Below are 20,902 nucleotides of genomic sequence, written 5' to 3'. Positions count from 1 at the left end.
ACTGCTGAAGCTACTATGACCAGCAGTCAGAGGCAACGTGCAGAGGCAGCAGCAGTAGCAGCAGAAGAGAGTTGATTTGAAACAAATATATTCAAAATAAATTATAACTGAAAGGGCTTTGGCTAAGGGAAAGTAATCCTGGAGAGTCATCCTGCAGGCCAGATGTAGTGAAACTAGTTATAATGAAGAACAACTGAAGTCCCAAGTTCTTTTAGTGCCTTCAATGCACTAATTAAAATGTTTATGATACAGCAATGAACCTCCACTTCTGTTTTTTTTGCAGAGTAACTTCATTCTAACATCACATACACAGAAAGCTTTTACATACAACAATCAGATTCTAGTGAGGTCAGAAAGAAAGCTGTTATTGAATAAAGCTATACACCTTAAAAGGAGATATGGAGGAACACCATTAATATGAGTTTTCATATAATAAATCTTGGAAAAAACTGATTTCATTACTCCACTACATTTCTATTTAAAAATACAAAACATACAGGTCAGTACCTGGGTTCCCCTATCCCCAAAGCCATGTGGTCATAGTACAGCTGCACCCACTGCTGACAGGCACCGTGCACTACAGGGAACCTGCCTGGCAGGGTTTCAACTCTCTGGTACCACCCAGGTGGGGAGGGAGAACTCTTGGAGAAGTGCAGGGATGTTCTCCAGGTCTCCAATTTCCCATGGCAGCTTTAAGTGCTGGGTGGGGAAGGGCACTTCGATGCTGCCTACACCTTCAATTTCTCTTTCTTTCTTATTCACACACACAGCAAAAGTGAGGGAAAGGAAAGTTGGAGAGAGGTGGCTGGTAAGTGAAAAACAGTGAGGGAGAGTGAAATGAAAAGAAATCAACCAAGTAGAGAGAAGGTGATAATGAATGTAGGATATGGAATGAACAAAAAAAGGATACTGAGTCAATGGAGGAGGAAGGAATGGGAATGAGTGAATGAAGGGGTAAATGAGACGAGGGAGGGGATAAAGTAAAAGGGGTAGGGAATAGGCAGCGGAAGAGACTAGTCAGGTTTAAACTTGAGCTTAGGCAATCATTCTTTTTGCACTCAGAAAACAAAAGTTAGAGGGAACCTTGATCAGGGCAAATATATTTACCTTCTCCAGCAATGGAACTCTATCCAATTTGGCTTGCCAATGGGGCTAAATTAATTAGCATTTTTTAATATTGGCACGTGCTGCAACTGCTTTGGAATAAATGAAAGAAATCAGACCACATACAGAGTCCTGACACATTCTGGTAAATCAGCGCAAGCTCCTCCAACAGTGACCAGGAGATCAAGCACAGGATCTATGATAATTTCCCAAAAGAAGGACAATACAGTAAAAACAGCACAAGACAGGCAGCAGCAGGTGTAAACTTACCACTAGAGCAATTGGGTCCCCCCCAGCCAGGCTCACACTGACAGGTGTTTGGAGCAATACAACGACCATGGACACATTTATCAGCACAGTGAGCTGTCAAAAAGAGAAATCAATAAAAATAAGAACATCTTGCACAAAAATAAAAACAACCACCACCCAATAGCCTTTTCCCCAATCCAGCTGTTTTATATTTTTGTCTCAAATATCTTTTAAAAACAAGAAAAAATGTTGGTAAATTCATGTTTGGTAGCTTCGCCTGGGAGTCATTTTTCAGACTTAACATGTATTATATAACCATACAACTTCTTCTCTAAGTTCAAAATCTCAAAATAAATTCCATTAAGGCTGCTCAAATACCATTTCATGCTAAGCTATGAGAAGATACTCTAAACTTTTGGAGAAAAACTCATGCCAGTTTTTGCTGCAGCAGTGAATAAAATATGATTTTTCTCTATACGACACAGAATACATCACAACACATCAGTACTTTAATATTTATCTTTATGAATGACTGTCTGACTCAGAAGCAGCACAGTGAAACAAATATGATCACTAGACTAATACAAAATGTAAACTTGCTGGCTCCTCCTGCAATTATCATTGCCAGTGCTGAGTAGAGCTGGCTGAAATTTTTCATTTGGAACTTATTTTTAAACAAATAAGGGGTTTTTTTGAAATTGGAAATTTTGGGGGAAAACTTTTTATTTTGACCAGCCCTAATGTTGAGTCTTTTGTGCAAGATGTGCTCTAGTGTTTGGAGCACAGAAGTGGGAGCCAAAGTGTTCTAATCCTGGGCATAAGACTTACACTAGGTCATCTTGGGCAAATCACAATCTTTTTGCTTCAATTTCCTCACCTATAAAATTGAAATACGTGTTACTTGCTTACCTACATAATGGGGTGAACATGAATTAATGTTAATGTTTGCAAAGCTCTTTGAAGATGCAAAGCACAGTGTAAATTATTATTGATGAACAATCAGAAACAGTGGTCTAGCCACTAGAAGGGCACACAAAGCTACATACCATTAGCATGGGATACAGGGAGGGAAACCTAGAGCAAGAAGGAAGTTATGGGAACCCAGAGCAGAGAGGGAGCAGCACAGAGAAGACTGGAATAGGGAGGGAATTGGGGCTGTTGTGAAGATATGTCCAGAGTAGGGATTGAGGTGAAGGCAGATCTTTGTTGGACAAAAAGGCCAAACTGAAAACAAGACAAAGACATCAACATACTGACTGAGGGGAAGGGCTTCTGTCAGTCACAGTGGCAGACAGGTCAATTAGTCCTGCACTCCCAACTACCAGTAACGCTTAGGCCAGGAAACTAAAGAAGCCTCATAGAATTGCCCTTCACAGCTACTCTGCAGGAATTAGGGGTGGTAAATATTTAAGACAATGACTGACCGACCACACCTCTCAGAGCTTGAAATCACTCTAGCAAAGAAAAACAAATAAAGAAAACTACATACACTGAAGGTATATCCCCAGGAAGGTCAGTTCATTCACATTCACACACACACACACACACACACACGGAATGGGAATTTTTCAACAACAAATTCAAACAGTAATTTCTAAAAGATACACATGGGATGACAATTCTCTCTGTAACATCTCAAAAGTCTGCCATTTGAAAGAAACATCCACAACAGAAACCTGACCATTTATACCAATGAGAAGTGAATCTTTGAGGGAGGGGAAATGAGAAATGGTTCAGCTGGTGTTTACAAGAAGTTTAAGGAGGCTACTTATGAATTGGACTTTTGTTGACTGGATGAGAAATGCTTCAGCCCATAAGTTAATTAGCACTGAATAATAAAAATATGTTCAACATTCCCACTGATTTTTTTCTAATTAAGGATAAGAGGCCAGAGTGGTCATCTTTAAGCTTTGGATGATAAAAAAAAAAATGAAAACCCATAGTGATCAGTCTGATAGATATGTGCCTTATAGACCAATAAAGGTTTTGTTTATTGAGCCCCAGACTGTAAACTTCATGGTTTCACAGCTTCTAATTTTCTCTCTGGATGTTTTGTGCTGGTAAGCTCTTTTTCAGAGCTGCATTAAAATGACCTTCATTAGAAATCTAGGTTGAGAAAATATATTTTTAAAGCACCAGCCAACAGAAAATATAAAGCAATCACACTGGAGGTTTTTGTGTTAATTTCCTAAATAATTAAATTAAATGATACATCATACTTTTCCACTAGTCTTATAACTAGATATGCACTATCTACATCACTGAAGATTCTTGCCCTAAATTAATGCTGCCTCACACACTAGAATAGCTACAAGTGTTTCCTCAGCCAAGTCTGCTGTAAACTTCCCAATGAACCATAGGGTTTACACGGTGATAGTGAAAGCAGCAAGCCCGAACTATGTGTATGTGTGGATAAACAGGTGATTATTCACATACTAAACCCAAATTTCTATGCAATGGGGCTACACAGTTCTGCCTTGGCCCCACTTTCATTATATCCCATTATGCACACTGTGAAATTCATAGAAATAACACATACAAAAGTTTGTGTGTGTTAATACAAGCCTAAATAATAATACCTATATAATATCTTTATAACTTAATACATCTGTAATACCTTCATCAGTAACTGCAGAGAAATCTACTTACTAGACTGTTTTAAACTTATAAAGCTGGAGATTTACAGCCCCCATGAAAAGTAACTGTTATTTTAAAAATAAAGTGAATTTAGTGCTGGTGAAATATGCCAGGTTGCCAATCCTGCAGACTGAAGTCCTTTATCTATCTATAGAGGAGCTACAGCATGTGCAATAGCAGTTCAGGCTTCACCACACAGCTACCAATGTGTCCTTGATCTCAAAGGACCTCCCCTAACAGTGAGCATAGCTCAGTTTCCCTCTCCATTAGTTCTTTGGCCACTCCACTAAAGCTGTTAACAAGGATGCCATTAAGAGACCTCTTTGATGGTGTAAGTGGACACATGCCCATCAGGAACTGAATTAAAACCACCACCTCATTTCACATAGATTACTGATTAACCATCAGATTGCAAAGACTTTGAGTCACTAAAGTCCAGAACTGATTTGGGTGGCCTAGAGGTGAAAGACTCTGGCCCAGATTCTCAATTGTGCCCAATGCCTGATGGGTACAGCAGAGGGGCACAAAGAAGCCGGTTGTGGCTCCTTGAATCTAGATTCAGCACTGCTCCTAGTATAGTATAGAATAAAAACAACCTTAGTCCATTCCACTAGCTGACGAGTACCATACTGCCTACACTATGAATAGAGACTGCAGGGAGGTGGCATTGTATCAACTGCCATTTTGAAAGAAATTCAAATAGGCTTTAAACTAATTTTTCACATCCAAAACTCCTGCTGACTCTTCTGGCCATTCCTTATGTACAAGGAATGCAGGATGAAGTTCATTGATATAAAGGGTATTATATAACATGATTATTAAAATATTTTGGAAGCAATAATAAAGATAATTTAAAACATCAAATGAAAAGACCATGTTTACAAAATTCTACACAAAAGGAGATCCACGTGTAATTCTTTACTTTCAAGAGGTTATACTAAAGTTGAGGAATATTTAAGTAATATAAGAAAGGCAGGATCACATCCTATGTGTGCCTAAGAAAAAAGAGAAAGGAGGGACATGAAACATTTCTTAGTTAATCTCCTTAAATCCAAAAATATATCTAATTCAAGAAATGTTTCTTTCCATACTCAGGACACTAACATATCCATAACTGTTTACAGTCATAAAAATAATTATTTGTTTCCCACACATCTTCTATGGTTACTGTTGGACTCACAGCATCTGAACTCAAGCCAGCATCCTTAACATATATTGTGTGAGGCAAAAAATACCACATCATCAAGTTCTGGCATTTTAAAACTCTAAGCTAAATTCAGAGCTGGCACCAAATAGAGCAACAGCATCTGCTCCAGTGGAAGGAAGTGCAAATAGGGGCATATTATCTGTGGAGGTGTGTAATGTGTCAGAAAAGATGTAAGAAGACTTGCACTGGGCTGTGGGTGGGATATGACTTGGACTAATGAAAAAGCTGAACAAGGCATGGCATCAAGGAAAGAGGTCCTGTTAGCATTATGGCCCACTAAAGAACTTTCAGACCTGATGCTAACATGTTGATGTACAAGGATTGGTGTAACTTAACATTGAGTCTGTCTGGTTCAAATAGCAACAACCAGTCGTTGACAGTAGTAAGCAGCATGCAGAAAGCACATTCAGCTCTGCCAGATCAACCAATGCCAAAACAATCATTTATACGAAAAAATGAGAGTATTTTTCAAATGAGAACACATTGCTGAGTAAGCTCAGTACTATATATTAAAATGTTAAAAGTGTTATCCGCATAGAACATAGCCATTTTTATTATTATACTATTGCAACTGGTGGTGGCAAACTCTCCCCACACACATTTTCAGACATATCACAGGATCATATCATGGTGAGGGGAGATCATACCAAGGGAATTAAACCATGTTTAGTGCATATAATACCGTTTCAGATCAATTTGCAATTTTCAGACACTAACCAGATTAGTTCTACCACCAGTACAAGGCCTCTAATTGATACTTGTCTGTTATCATGGGGTACAGACAGACAGTATGACATTTAGAGAAAAGATTGCAATCCAGAAACCAATTTTTATATTAATTTGCTACAGTACACCACTTGTGGTGCAAATTTAGACTTCTCTTCAATTCCACCATCTACTTAAAATATTACACTTGAGTGTTGGAACTTATATGTCCCATTAACCTTACACCTTTACTTGTGCACCAGGCCTGTCAGCTGTGAAACATAATCAGGTGAATCAAAATTTCTGAATAGCATTTTATGAATCCGCACAGTAACAGAAAGTGATATGAAATTTCTTAATCATAAAGCCATTGTGGACTGTGTTTAAACAGCTGTGCATAGAATTATCTAATGTCAAAAGAAGATGCTGAAGAATTCACTACAGTAAATCTTGAAATGAGAAAGAGGGTTTGATCTTTAATACAAGGAATGCACAATTTTTTGAAGAACTTTGTCAAATACTTTGAAAAGAATTAAACCTATATGGCTCAGGAATAGGGCTAGGTGAAAATTTTCAGATTTTTTTTTTCAACGAAAACGGCAGATTCGGATCTACTGAACTGTGAATCTGCCAAATTATTTCAGCTGGAAAATAAATAAATAAATAAAATTTTGAAAAAGTCAAAGAATGTTTTTGACATATTTGAAATGAAACATTTAGATTTTTCAATTGAAAATGACTTCTCATTTTGAATTTTACTTCATTTTTTTAAATTATAGGTAAAAAAGCCCTTGAAAACAAAATGTTTCATTTCAGGTCAAATAAAATGCATTGTTCATCCTGAAATGATTTTTTTTTTACTTTTACAGTTTGCTGAAATTTTTGAAAAAATGTTAATTTGGGGTGAACCCAAAACAACCACAACCACAAGCACTTCTTCTGTTCTTCCATGTTTTGGTTCTGCCACTGAACTGAAAAATTGGTTATCTGCAAAACTCCAGAGAGAAATATATTTATAAAAGGCCAAATCCCCAAGACCACACTTGGCAAAACTACATTTGAAGTTGAATGGCTAAATCATGACTCCGCTGCCCGACAGGCATCGATCCAAGCTACAGCCCAGCTTTACCTCTGGGCCAGACTCTGTGCCCAAAGAGCAGTTAGAGGATATTGCATGTGTCTCTGTAGTGGCCACAGAACAAATCCTAAGTCCCCATCCCCATTCCCTCTTTCACAGGCAGAGTTAATGAACCTGTCCTCCATTGCTGCAGATGGCAATGGGATCACTGGGGAATGATGTTGGGAGGAATGTCCCAGCATGGGGAGAAATGGGGAAGCAGGTTCTCCTTGCTGACCGACAACTGACAGGAGCAAGGAGATACCGTACCAGATAACTGCCAAATGGAGCCATCAGCCCAGAAAGGACACTGCAACTGAGAATGACTCTTCTAAGGCAAAAGAAGTGAGGAGGAAGAAGGGCTCATCAGTCACAACCTCCCTAAGCCAGTACCAAAAGCACATGGTGTTGGTGGGAGTGGAGGCAAACAGAATCCCCAGAATCCACTATCCCCTGCACAGATAGCTCCCTGGAAGTTACTGTAGTCACTGGGGGAAAAGACTCCAAAGACCGTGTGAGGAGAAAAGGAAGGAGGCGGGATCTGCAGAGAGATGGTGGAAAGTTCTTCTGAACTTCTGTGGGGCTCAACTGCGATCAGTTTTTCATAGATTCACAGATTTGAAGGCCAGAAGAGACTACTGTGATCATCCAGTCTGACTTCCTTTATAGCATAGTCCAGAGAATGTCCACAAAATAATTCCTAGGCTAGAGCATATCTTTTTCAAAAATATCCAATCTTGATGTAAAAATTGCCAGTGAAGGAGAATCCACCACAACCCATGGTAAATCGTTCTGATAATTAATTATTCTCAGTGTTAAAAAATTTACTTCTTATTTCCAGCCTAAATTTATCTAGTTTCAACTTCCAGACATTGGATCATGTTATATTTTTCTCTGCTGGACTGAAGAGCCCATTATCAAATACTTATTCATAGAATCATAGACTTTAAGGTCAGAAGAGACCATTAGGATCGTCTAGCCACAGAATCTCACCCACCCACTCCTGTATTAAACCCCTAACCTATGTATGAGCTATTGAAGTCTTGAAATTGTGCTTTAAAGACTTCAAGGGGCAGAGAATCCTCTAGCAAGTGACCCATGCCCCACGCTGCAGAGGAAGGTGAAAACCCCCCAGGGCCTCTGCCAAACTGCCCTGGAGGAAAATTCCTTCCTGACCCTAAATATGGCGATCAGTTAAACCCTGAGCATGTGGGTGAGACTCACCAGCCAGACACCCAGGAAAGAATTCTCTGTACTAAGTCAGATCTCACCCCATCTAACATCCCATCACGGGCCACTGGGCACATTTACCGCTAATAGTCAAAGATCAATTAATTGCCAGAATTAGGCTATCCCATCATACCATCCCCTCCATAAATGTATCAAGCTTAGTCTTGAAGCCAGATATGTCTTTTTCCCCCACTGCTCCCCTCAGAAGGCTGTTCACTCCTCTGATGGTTAGAAACCTTAATCTAATTTCAAGTCTAAACTTCCTGACGGACAGTTTATATCCATTTGTTCTTGTGTCCACATTGGTACTGAGCTTAAATAATTCCTCTCCCTCCCTGCTATTTATCCCTCTGATATATTTATAGAGAGCAATCATATCTCCCCTCAGCCTTCTTTTGGTTAGGCTAAACAAGCCAAGCTCTTTGAGTCTCCCTTCATAAGACAGGTTTTCCATTCCTCAGATCATCCTAGTAGCCCTTCTCTGTACCTGTTCCAGTTTGAATTCATCCTTCTTAAACATGGGAGACCAGAACTGCACACAGTATTCCAGATGGGGTCTCACCAGTGCTTTGTAGAACGGTATTAACACCTCGTTATCTCTACTGGAAATACCTCGCCTGATGCATCCCAAGACCACATTGACTTTTTTCACGGCCATATCACATTGGCGGCTCGTAGTCATCCTGTGATCAACCAATACTCCGAGGTTCTTCTTCTCCTCTGTTACTTCTAACTAATGTGTCCCCAGCTTATAACAAAAATTCTTGTTATTAAACCCTAAATGCATGACCTTGCACTTTTCACTATTAAATTTCATCCTATTACTATTACTCCAGTTTACAAGGTCATCTAGATCTTCCTGTATGATATCCCGGTCCTTCTCTGTATTGGCACTACCTCCTAGCTTTGTGTCATCTTCAGACTTTATTAGCACATTCCCACTTTTTTGTGCCAAGGTCAGTAATAAAAAGATTAAATAAGATTGGTCCCAAAACCGATCCCTGAGGAACTCCACTAGTAACCTCCTTCCAGCCTGACAGTTCACCTTTCAGTATGACCCGTTGTAGTCTCCCCTTTAACCAGTTCCTTATCCATCTTTCAATTTTCATATTGATCCCCATCTTTTCCAATTTAGCTAATAATTCCCCACATGAAACCGTATCAAATGCCTTACTGAAATCACGGTAAATTAGATTCACTGCGTTTCCTTTGTCTAAGAAATCTGTTACCTTCCCAAAGAAGGAGATCAGGTTGGTTTGGCAAGATCTATCTTTTGTAAAACCATGTTGTATTTTGTCCCAATTACCATTGACCTCAATGTCCTTAACTACTTTCTCCTTCAAAAATGTTTCCAAGATCTTGCATACTACGGATGTCAAACTAACAGGGCTGGAGTTAGTCAGATCACTTTTTTTTTTCCTTTCTTAAAAATAGGTATTTATAGACTATATTCAGACACCCCGGGCCATCTCTTTGTTAAGCTAAATAGATTGACCTCTTTGTCTATCACTATAAAGCATGTTGTCTAATCCTTTAATCATTCTTGCGGCGCTTTTCTCAACCCTCTTCAATTCAGCAACATCCTTCCTGAATTGTGGACACCAGATCTGGACATAGTATTCCAGCAGTGTCAATTACAGAGGTAAAATAACCTCTCTACTCAAGATTCTCCTGTTTATGCATCCAAGGATCACATTAGCTCCTTTGGCCATAGTGTCGCACTCGGAGCTTGTGTTCAGCTGATTATTCACCTTGATTCCCAAATCTTTTTCAGAGTCATTGCTTCTCAGGATAGAGCCCCCAATCCTATAGGTATGGACTACATTCTTGTTCCTAGATGTATACATTTACATTTAGCTGTATTAAAATGCACATTGTTTGCTTGTGCCCAGCTTACCAAGCAATCCAGATCAGTGACCTCTCCCCCTGTTCTTTTGTCATCTGCAAACTTTATCAGTGATGATTTTATGTTTTCTTGTTACCTGTGGTACTGGACATCCAAAATGAAGCTCATCTCCACAGAAGTAATGGAGGTGAGTGGCCTCTGGTATTTAGCCCACTGGTACTTTAGCCAGAGTACAATTAAAGGTCCAGTTCTGGCACCCTTACTTATTCTGCAAGTGGCCTCATTTAAATGATTCTTTCTCTTCCCCCTAATCTTTGAGGGGAGTTATTTAGATTTCACATCTCCTTTAAACTAGAACAAAAATATATCTTTACTCAGATAATCTTCATTCCCACCCTGCTTGACAGAATGTATAACTCTGAGTTAGTGATAATGAGCGATTTGATCTTAAAGAACACAGTGAGTGTCATCTAATTATGCATCAAGAAATATGATTGGCATCTGTCATGTGTGGGGTCTTCTCTCATTCTCTGTCTAAAGTAAAAACTGTTTTTATTTCTGAAAGCATAAGGGTCTAATCTGTGGGCAAATTAAAACCACCACTAGCAAAGGATGCTGACAAAGGCTTTTTCACAGTGCTTTACAGGTATGTTTCCAGGGATAAACCTGCACTCCACAGCAATGGATTCTGGTTTCCCTCTAAAAAACTGAAATATGTTTTGGCTGTGGTAGCCAAAAAGAACATATTGAGTAAACATTGGTTTTGCTGATCAGGTTGTCTCACTTGCAAGGGCATTATCCAGACTTTCAGGAACAAAAAGTTGGCACTATTCCATTTAGATGACAATGGCATTATAGAATAAACTAAGAATTTAGCAAATTTTCCTTCATAAACTCAATAAGTATGTCAATTTGACAGTCAGAATGGCTACAGATATTTGCTGGCAGATTTTTCCAACTACATCCCTGGCAATGGGTTTGGAATCTAATTTTAAGAAGCATGGCATTTTATGGAACATGGTGTTCAAAGCAGGTCATAGAATCAGAGAAATGTAGGGCTGAAAGGGACCTAAGCCACATCTCCAGCACTGATCTGTGTGTAGAGAGCTGAGGAGATCCATCTCAGGAAGGGAAACTGAGGCAGTGCCACACTTGGCCAGTGGGGAGGGGGGTGCTACAGGGAAGCCACATCCCACAACATTAACGTATTTCAGTGGTTAACTATCTTACAGTTAGGAATTTTCCCCCAATATCCAACCTAAATCTCCATTGCTGCAGATTAAGTTGATTACTTCTTGTTAGTATATGCGCAAAGTGCCTCAGGTGACACATGACCAGGATTCATCACCAAATTTGGTCAGCTGGTTGAATCATTAGCCTGCCCAGGACAGGTACTAATGGGGAGTGTGACGAGAATGCTGATCGATGCCCCCCCAGATTACTTCTTGACCTACCTTCAATGGACATGGAGAAAATTTCATCACCATACTCCTTATAACAGTCCTTAACAATATTTGAAGACTATTATCAGGTTCTCCCTCAGCCTTCTTTCCCTAGATTAATCATGCCCAGTTTTTTTTAACCTATCCTTAGAGGTCAGGTTTTCTAAACCTTTTATCATTTTTGTTGCTCTCCTCTGGATGCTCTCCAATTTGTCCACATCTTTCTTAAAGTGTGGTGCCCCAAACTGAACACAGTACTCCAGCTGAGGCCTCACCAGTGCTGACTACAGCAGAATAAATACCTCCCATTTCTTTCATCTGACACTCCTGTTAATACACCCCAGAATGACATTTTTCACAACTGCTTCATATTGTTGGCTCATATCATACAGTTTGCAAACCATTATAACTCCAAGGGCCTTTTCAGCAGCACTACTGCCTAGCTAGTTATTCCCCATTTTGTAGTTGTGCATTTGATTTTTCCTTCTTAAGTGTAGTAATGTGCACTTGTCTTTATGGAATTTCATCTTGTTGATTTCAGACTGATAATCTTATGGAAAATATTGCTCATATAGGATAGATAGATAGTTGTTAGATAGAAAGTTATTTTTATATTTGAATAATAAAGGTCTAGTAGTAAAAGTCAATAGTAATTTGCCAAGTAAGAATCAATTATAGAACTAGCGAGTGTTCATGTGCTAGATCCCTAATCAAATAGCACAGTATTCTGTGCCAGGAAAACTGAACCATACACAATACTGATGCTTTCTCTCATTTCCATTTCCAAAATCCCATTTCCTGGTGGCAACAGCAGACGAAGAGTATGCTCCTGAGAATCTAAATGTTACCAAGGGAAGAAGTTTCACCCAAGACTATAACCCTTCAAAAGCCAGCCATGAAATAACATATGTTGTAATTGTTACTATTTTAGGGCAATAAATAGTGAGGTGCCAAGCTCCTCCTGAAAGCAGGACAGCAATGGAAGATAAGATGCCGTAAGAATTGTGAAAAACTCCCGGAAGCGGCCAGCAGCAGGTCCGGTTCCTAAGTAGAGGTACGCAAGCAGCTCTATGTGGCTCTCACCCGCAGGCACTGCCCATGCCCCCAGCTCCCTTTGGCCGGTGAGCTGGTGTTTAGGGCAGGAGCAGCACACGGAGCCCCATGGCCCCCCTGCCTAGAAGCCAGAACTGCTGCTGGCCGCTTCCAGGACGCAGCGTGATATCAGAACAGGTAGGGACTAGCCTGCCTTAGCCGGGCAGCACCGCCCACAGGATTTTTAACGGCCCAGTCAGCGGTGCTGACCAGAGCCACCGCGACCCAGTGCCTTACATTCTGCGACCCAGTACTGGGTCGCGACCCTCAATTTGAAAAACACTGGTCTAGTATTAAGTATTTATGTATTGTGTTGGAAAGGACACAGACACTTGTACTGTATGAGGTGCAACATGCCAGCTGATCATTAGTGAAAATCATGTCAAATGTATCTACTTATACATCTGAGGTCCAATTATCCTGTCATCTGCATATGCACAACACCAATTGACTTCAAAGAGAGTTGCATGTGCACAACTGATGGGATAATTGAGCCCCTGGTAATTCAAGTTCCACAAGTCTATTTCCAAAGAGGAGTGAACCCAGCATTTTGATAAACACATGGAATTTCAAAGCAATACAAAGTTGAACTTACGGACACACATTTCTCTGCTTTCATAAAATCCAGGACAGCACTGAGATTTCCGTCTGTACATTGTTTTTTCTCCATGCCTGTAGGCAGTACGGTAACTGATTCTAATGAAAAATAAATGGATTTTACATTTCTTATAATGGCTTTGAAATAGAACAATGTTTAATTTAGCATATTTAAGGATATCTTGGGTTGATACATAATACAAGAGAAACAAAAACAAAGATTTGGCTTTATTGGTTGATAAATTTAACAATATCAATGTTCCACTGGAAATCTGCCAGTATTACCATCATAAATCTTATTTTTCAGGGGTCAGTAAAAAAAGATTAAGCATTCTGGTTATTTACCTACATTTAAGCCAATAGGTGTCGCCATCTTAGATTTTGACATTTCTGGAAATAGAGCTTTCTAATGTAACATTTTCTAGAATAAAATTAAGGAACTACACAACACAAATTGGCCAGCCTATAAGATCATTATAGGTTCCAACTTCCAAAGGCAATAATTCTGGAAATTACCCTGCAAAAGGTTTACTCAGGGTGTCAGAGCCAGAGCCATACTGCAGGGTTAAGAGGAAGAGAGCACAGCTCTATGGGCTCACATCCTGAAAAGTGCTAACTTTTGTGAAACACGAGGGCACTCAGCATTTCACAGGCATGAGGCATTCAGCACCTTGCAGGATCACGCCCCATGTGAACAGAAGCACTAACACAACAAAAAAAACCACAAATTGTGTCACTGTGACAATGGTAAAGAATCACAGAAAGAGTTGCTTTTTTTTTAACCACTAAACAAGCAACTTTATTAGAATAAGGAATATAGCTTTATCCCTACAGCCTCTCTCTCTACACTTTCTCTCTTTACTGTAGAGTTCCAGCCTAGAACCTTACCAAGCTCTCTCCTGCCTGGCTTCTGACTACAGATTTAAGGAAACAATACACATATCCTCACAAAACCCAACCTAATATGAACACTGAACAATGAACAGCACACATCTAAATGGCAACATAGAAGACACGTGTTGTCAGTACAACATCTCCATGAACTCTGTATCACTTGTATTTCGTATTGTCAATATTAAACTATCTTATGTGGTATGCTCAAGGAGTAGTTACCCAACACCACCATAACTAATGGGTGCATCATATTGGGCAGAAGCGAAAGAATACTTTGCAGCTGCTGAGGCCAGTTCTGAGTCACTCATTCCTTCCTTATTTTGTTACTATGCATAAGAAAGGGATTTCCTTAAACAAGCCTTTTTTCCCCCTGAAGGCAATGTTCCCTTTCTCCAAAGAGGGCAGCAAGTCATATGTCTCATTTTACACCTCCCTCCAGTTACTCCTTATAGGAGCTGAGGGGTATCATATTTTGGTATATCATACAAATCTTTTTTAACTTGGTCACCACCTATCAGATACGTACCACATATATGATGGGTTGATAGACCCTATGATCTTGACAGGGACAAATGCTATAAACACATATACAGTTGACTGATTTAGACAAACATTTTCCAGATGAGCTGAACTGTAACTGCTAGACAGTTTATTCACTATTGTTGATGTATGTTGTACACAACAGTCAGTTTTTAACACACTAAATATACACCTTTCATACATTACTACAACAAATGAACAATTTGAAAATACTGATAATTATAAATTACCTGTGTCGTGTGCATTTAAACCAGTTCAATATGTCAGTACAGCTGGTGTAGTAAATTTGATCAAAAGGATGTGGATAAGATTCTTGAACTGTAACTGAATAACTGAAGAGAAAGAAAACAGATTACTGAGCAAGTATGTGCTCATAGTATTACTCTTTTTACAAAGAAAGATCAATCCCAGTAGAATAGCTGTAGCTAGAATTGATGACTACACATAGGTCTTTGGGGGAGCGACAATAACCCCTAGAAATATTTATATCGGTATTTAACAATATAGGACTATGAACTTGACAGTCCTTTTCCATCCAAGTTTGCCTTCACAGATGCAGACCTGCAGAAGAGATGTTCCTTAAGCCTCTCTAAGAAACAGCTCTACATATTACACTATCAACTAAGACTGTCCCCTTCCTAAGGGTAGAGTCTGTGACTGTCAAGCTCAAACTACTATGTATGAAAATTTAGGAAATGGCATCAAGGAAGCACTTAGCACACTCAATGCTTTTTCTACTGTTTTACCAGAAGTAGATGTAAAATGGAGTGGCAAGTTCTTCTCTGGGTGCCTAACAATCAGGGACGACAACTCCAAAATGGAACACAGCTAAAAAAAGGACAGGATTCACTGAATGGAAGGTTCTCTCGTCATGATAGTATTTTGGAACAGGGAGGAAAAAGAAGGATGAGCCCCCTGCCTCACTACATTGAACTATGAAGTAGGCATCTCAAGTACTTTCAAAAAAGTGGAACACATCCAACCAAGCCAATACCCCCCTCAGTAGTGATTATCAGCGTGGGAAGATCCCCATCCTAACCAATAATTGCAGATTTGTTACTTTCTATAAAGAACCCCAGATCTAAGTTCCTTTCTCACTGCCTTCTCCTCTCCAGGAGCGAATAATACAGCAGGAATTACACCAATTACAGCTCTAATACTGTATATATTTTCATGACCTATGGCATAGGCTCAGAGGGAGGAGATGGATGGCTATCCCAACCTTCAGCCCATCTTGCTGTTACAGTGCTAGATATGAGTAGCTATACTACTAAGAACTGTGAAACGGAAGGGTTTATTTTGGTTTCTCTTTTGCACATGGGGCCATGAACAGGTCAGTTCACAGCAGCAAGTAGTTTATGAGGCATTATGAGCCTTATGTGCCCCAGGAGGCCATTCACCCACTCTGCAGAAAAAGGGCCAGCTCCTGAGAGGTGTTGAGCACTCTCAATTTTGATTGATTTTAGTGGAAATTATGGACATTCAATAACTTGGAGGATTGGGTCCTAAGGCCTTAATTTGGTACTACATAAATAAAATAAAATAATCACCATCCTAAAAGAAGCATATCAGCGCATACAATTTAAGTTTTGCTCTACATTTATTTTTTTCCTTAATATTATCATGCACGTTTATTAAAGATACAGACCACTAAGGGTTATTGTTGTTTGGGTTGTTTGTTTAAAGACAGCCTTTCATTTTGTGCCAAATTTTCAGAACTTGGGAGGTCATATTTCTTTTCAAGAAAACTGTACCTGAAATTAATTATGTCTGTCAAAGAAAGTGATCACTAGATTCTGATTTATTGAAGACTTTAATAATTCAAAGTGGATGGCAACAACAACTAACCAATGTAATCATTTAGAAGTTTCTGCAAAATGACTGAGCCCTATTATGCTGTGAATTGTTGTTGATTGTGAGCAAAGTATAACAAGTAATCTTACAGTTAACTAAAGAGTAACATCTGCGTCAGTCATAATATTTTAATGTTCTTATTCCCAATCCTAACATTGTCCATCATTTTATGAAATGGAAAACAGCTAATTGCCACAGATTGGATCTTAACAACCTAATAAATCCTATATTATGCAGATATTAACAGATAGCCAAACATAAAATTGATTTCAGTTTAGTTTTTTAATGTCTACCATGTTGCAATTTCCACATTGAAAACATACAGCACAAGACACAATACTGTAATGAATATATCCACTTGTAGTGAGATGTTTACTGATGGATATTAAAGTTAAAAAAGGACAACTATATGTAAAATTGAAGCTCATCAGGAAGTGCAAGCTTAATTAAGCGGTGAACCAACCATCTTTAAAGAACAGAGAAAAGACACGAACTGAAAAAGTCACAGACCTCACTAAAAAAAGAAAATTGTTCTGCATGCAGGCAGGGACTGCTCTGCTGGGTAATATATCTGACCAAATGGAACTAAGAATAGATTGTTTAAAGAAAAGTAATGTAAATCTGAAAAATCAGTTGTCTCAAGTGAGGACCAAATTGGAGAAATAAGGCAGGAGACTGAAATTTGTAATATATTTTCCTGAGGATATATCCAGGGAATAAGCTTTTAAATACTCTCACTGAGCAGCTGGAGAGCCAAGTTTGGAGCCATAAATGAGGTTTCTTGGCCAACCAGAGAAGGTAGAGAGAGAAAATCTGCTAGGACTTTTAGAGAAATGTCTGAAAAAACTGTACCTGAAATCCTCTTTGAATACTGTGAATGGAAAGACTTAGAGGGATGATTAAGAGAATACCTAAAGTTATGGTATACTTAGATACTAAAATGACAGGAATCTTAGAAATATGTTGGATGATAATTGCAGACAGTGTGTAGAACAATTATTTCCTGTAACAGATTAAAGAGATGAAGTGTATTCTGAACGAGGCTTAGAAAGTATGGGACATTAAAGATAAACACATTTTTTTAAAATGGCTTCCAAGAAATACAATTTTAAAGTGTTAGTTTTGTTTCCTGCCAAACTACAGGTGCAACCCAGTGGGAAAAGTATATGTGGTTTGGGACTCAAAGCCTGCAGAGAAGCCACTGGAGCAAGTGGAATCCTTCTACATTTCAGAGGAGAAAATAATAACTGAATCTTAGAAAACTCTTAACCAGACTGTTTGTGCTGGCAATAAATCAACTTTTCACCGAGTAATGGGATTATAACGTATGAGAGTGAAGGGTACATTTTCTTCTGTGGTGCTAATTCCCTGGGCTGGCCACAAACATGTGCCAAGTGTGCGGCCAAATAGGGCCCCACACATTTGGTGTCCCTGATCAGTCAGTATCTATTCCAAGACAGCACCTACAATCTTCCCTTCCTGTTTTGACACTTACCTTGAGAGGGGACACTAACTTTTCCAAGTGTCCTGAGCCCACTCCCTGCTGGTTCCTGCATCCTTCTAAAGACAAACAACTCTAATCCCATCCAGCTGTCATATTCTGTCCAACCAAATGTTATGGGGGTTACCTCAACTTCCCTGGGGCTCTGCACTTCTTACTTTACACAGAGCCAGCTCTGTTCATTCCTACTATGATCTCAGTTCACATGTAATGAGGGTTTTATTATTGGGCGGGCCTCTTACTTAAAGTTTATAGGAATGCCAATGACACAGGCAGCAATAAGCTGGTAGCTGGTGGTTACTCTTTTGTACCTGCTGTCTGTTCTGAATGGGAATATAAATGCTATGGCAATTTTCAGTTTGTGATTGTATACATTCTACCCCCTCTCTAAGCCCCAGAAAATGGAAAGATGAATGAAAGTTGACATTTAGAAATACTAGGCAGATTTGTTACATTTTTGTTTTCTGCAGCCTTTGATTATTTATCTTAAAGAAATCTTGCAATAGATACTTCTTTTCTTTTTGTTTACATTTATCTTGTAGCTTCCTTCAAAATCATCCCTAGAGCTGAGGACAGCCCTCCCCAGCCCTCCCACACACACCCCCACACACCATATAGGATATAAAGTAATATCAAACAAGCTTCTGGCTTTGTGCTTGACATTCAGAAACCGGGTATTTATTCAGCTAACTACTTGATATATATCAGCAAATACAAGTTTTTGCATATTCTAACTTGCATGTGAGAATTTAAGGCCAGAGAGTTGAAATGTTCCACATGAATCTCAGAGTATTTGTTGGATCAGGCCCTTAGAGGCCATTTTTGATAAATAGCCCATAAAGTGTAGAAATATCACCATAAGGCATGTGTCTCTACTAATGCTCACCAAAACTCTCAACACTTAAATATATAATACAATTTACTTCTGATGCTGGAAGAATAACCTAGAGATGTCCTCAAACTAACAGTCAGCCTGGCTTACTGACTAGCTGATCAGTTATAGGCATTATTAAATAATGATAATGAGACCATGAGGCATGGTTTCATTATTATAATCTTCATACATGAAAAGAAGGGAAAACAAATGCTTATTGTTTAATCTTGTCTTACCCAATGTGAACATTCTACTGGCAATTATCATGAAATCATGAAAGCAACAGACTAACTAGATTGATGAATTTATAGCCGTACATTTTAAATTTCTGAATCTCATCAAAAAATTAAGCCAACAAGTCTTAATTTAGATTCAGGGAAAGCTGAAAAGTAAAGAAGCATCCTAATCATACTTGGCCCAATTCCAGTATGGCTAATTATATTCTGAATATGCAAATTACCCTGCTGAGTTAATTGGATAAGGTATTCTTATTAACTTCTGTCCCTGTACGATTGTGTAGTGTTATTGGTGTCCTTATAATGGATGCTGCATCCTACCCCAGAGATGACTGCATTTCAATGTAAAGTGAGATGGTCCCTTTACATATACATGGCCCAATTTTTCATTTTTCCCCTTGTAGTAACTGCAGGATCTGGTCCACAGTTCATTATTTTATAAAACACTTTAAAGCATGTGAAATGCCCTGTATAAAATAAATAATAAATATAATCAGAAGCAACTAAGGATATATCAGGTTTATGATGCTAATAGAAACATTACCTCTCCCAGTGGCTACACACATTTGGATCTTCAAGATTCAAGGATAATGTTGTCCCCATCCAGTGGTGAAACAGTACAACCGGGAAGCACACAAACCAGTTCAAATTAATAATCATCCTTTCAAATAAATGACCTGTGAACAAAAACATGATTTATATTATGTCAAGGTAATATTCAAACTATAAACATAGGGAGACAAATTCTTCCTTGGTGAAACTCCATTGGTTACACCAAGTTAGAATCTGGCCCCAAACCGGATTATGTAGGAAAGCAGGCATTTAACAGCAAGACACATGGTGACAGCCTCGTAGTAGGAATACAAGGCTCTCCTTAATAGAATTCAAAATCAGAAATGAAATGTGAATGGGTTAGATGGCACTGAGTGAGCAAATGCACTATAGTTTCACCTCTGGAGATCTGTGTAGGGATAGTCCCGATATTTGAGGCTTTGTCTTATATAGGCATACTACCCCCTACATCCTGTCCCGATTTTTCACACTTGCTATCTGGTCACTCTAGATCTGTGTCACAAGTGAAATTGTGTTAGATGGGCTCAGTTTACATACTAGTGGTTATCTGTCTATATCACAGAACAGACACACAAATTAAAACAACTGACATCTTTAGCTCAGAAAAGACTGAAGACTAAAGGAGCAGGGATGTTCCCAATCAGAATGAAGATGCAATTCGTTGAGTATTGTCCAAAAGTGCAGACAGCACTTGTTCACAGAATGGCTGTAGGCAGGGCCGGCTCCAGGCACCAGCTCAGCAAGCAGGTACTTGGGGCGGCCAAAGTGAAGGGGCGGCACGTCGGGCTCTTCAGCAGCAATTCAGCGGCGGGTCCCTCAGTCCCTCTTGGAGGGAAGGACCTGCTGCCGAATTGCTGCCGAAGAAGAAAGTGGCGCGGTGGACCTGCTGCTGATCACGATCGTGGCATATTTTTTTCCTGCCGCTTGGGGCGGCAAAAATCCTGGAGCCAGCCCTGGCTCTAGGGACAAAGTATTTAGTACTATGAGTCCCACAATTTAATAGGACCCAACTTCACTTATAAAAAACCACGATAGTGTATAATGTGAAACAACTGTCTTTTGCACAGCATCTCTCATAAAAACTGTATCCCAGAATTCTTCATCTATCTATTTCTAATGGCTCCCCTTACTATGTCTGAGTACTACACAATCATTAATGGATTTTAGCCTCACAATACCTCTTTGAGGTAGTGAAATATCACCC

At 39.2% G+C, this 20,902-nt stretch overlaps 1 protein-coding gene across 3 annotated transcripts in view; it reads right to left on the bottom strand.

The window, feature by feature from the left end:
* Window positions 1-20,902, bottom strand: part of MEGF10 (multiple EGF like domains 10) — a 158,672-nt gene that overhangs the window by 79,179 nt on the left and 58,591 nt on the right. For all 3 annotated transcript variants that reach the window (XM_039545246.1, XM_039545247.1, XM_039545248.1), the window contains 4 exons: window positions 19,670-19,802; window positions 14,891-14,992; window positions 13,225-13,325; window positions 1,375-1,467 (listed from right to left, as the gene is read on the bottom strand). In XM_039545246.1, the coding sequence (XP_039401180.1) occupies window positions 1,375-1,467; window positions 13,225-13,325; window positions 14,891-14,992; window positions 19,670-19,802 (429 nt within the window). The remainder of the gene's footprint in view (window positions 1-1,374; window positions 1,468-13,224; window positions 13,326-14,890; window positions 14,993-19,669; window positions 19,803-20,902) is intronic.

This window comes from Mauremys reevesii, linkage group 6 (genome assembly GCF_016161935.1).
Source record: "Mauremys reevesii isolate NIE-2019 linkage group 6, ASM1616193v1, whole genome shotgun sequence".
Classification (NCBI taxonomy): domain Eukaryota; kingdom Metazoa; phylum Chordata; order Testudines; family Geoemydidae; genus Mauremys; species Mauremys reevesii.
This window is presented reverse-complemented; position numbering and strand designations above follow the sequence as displayed.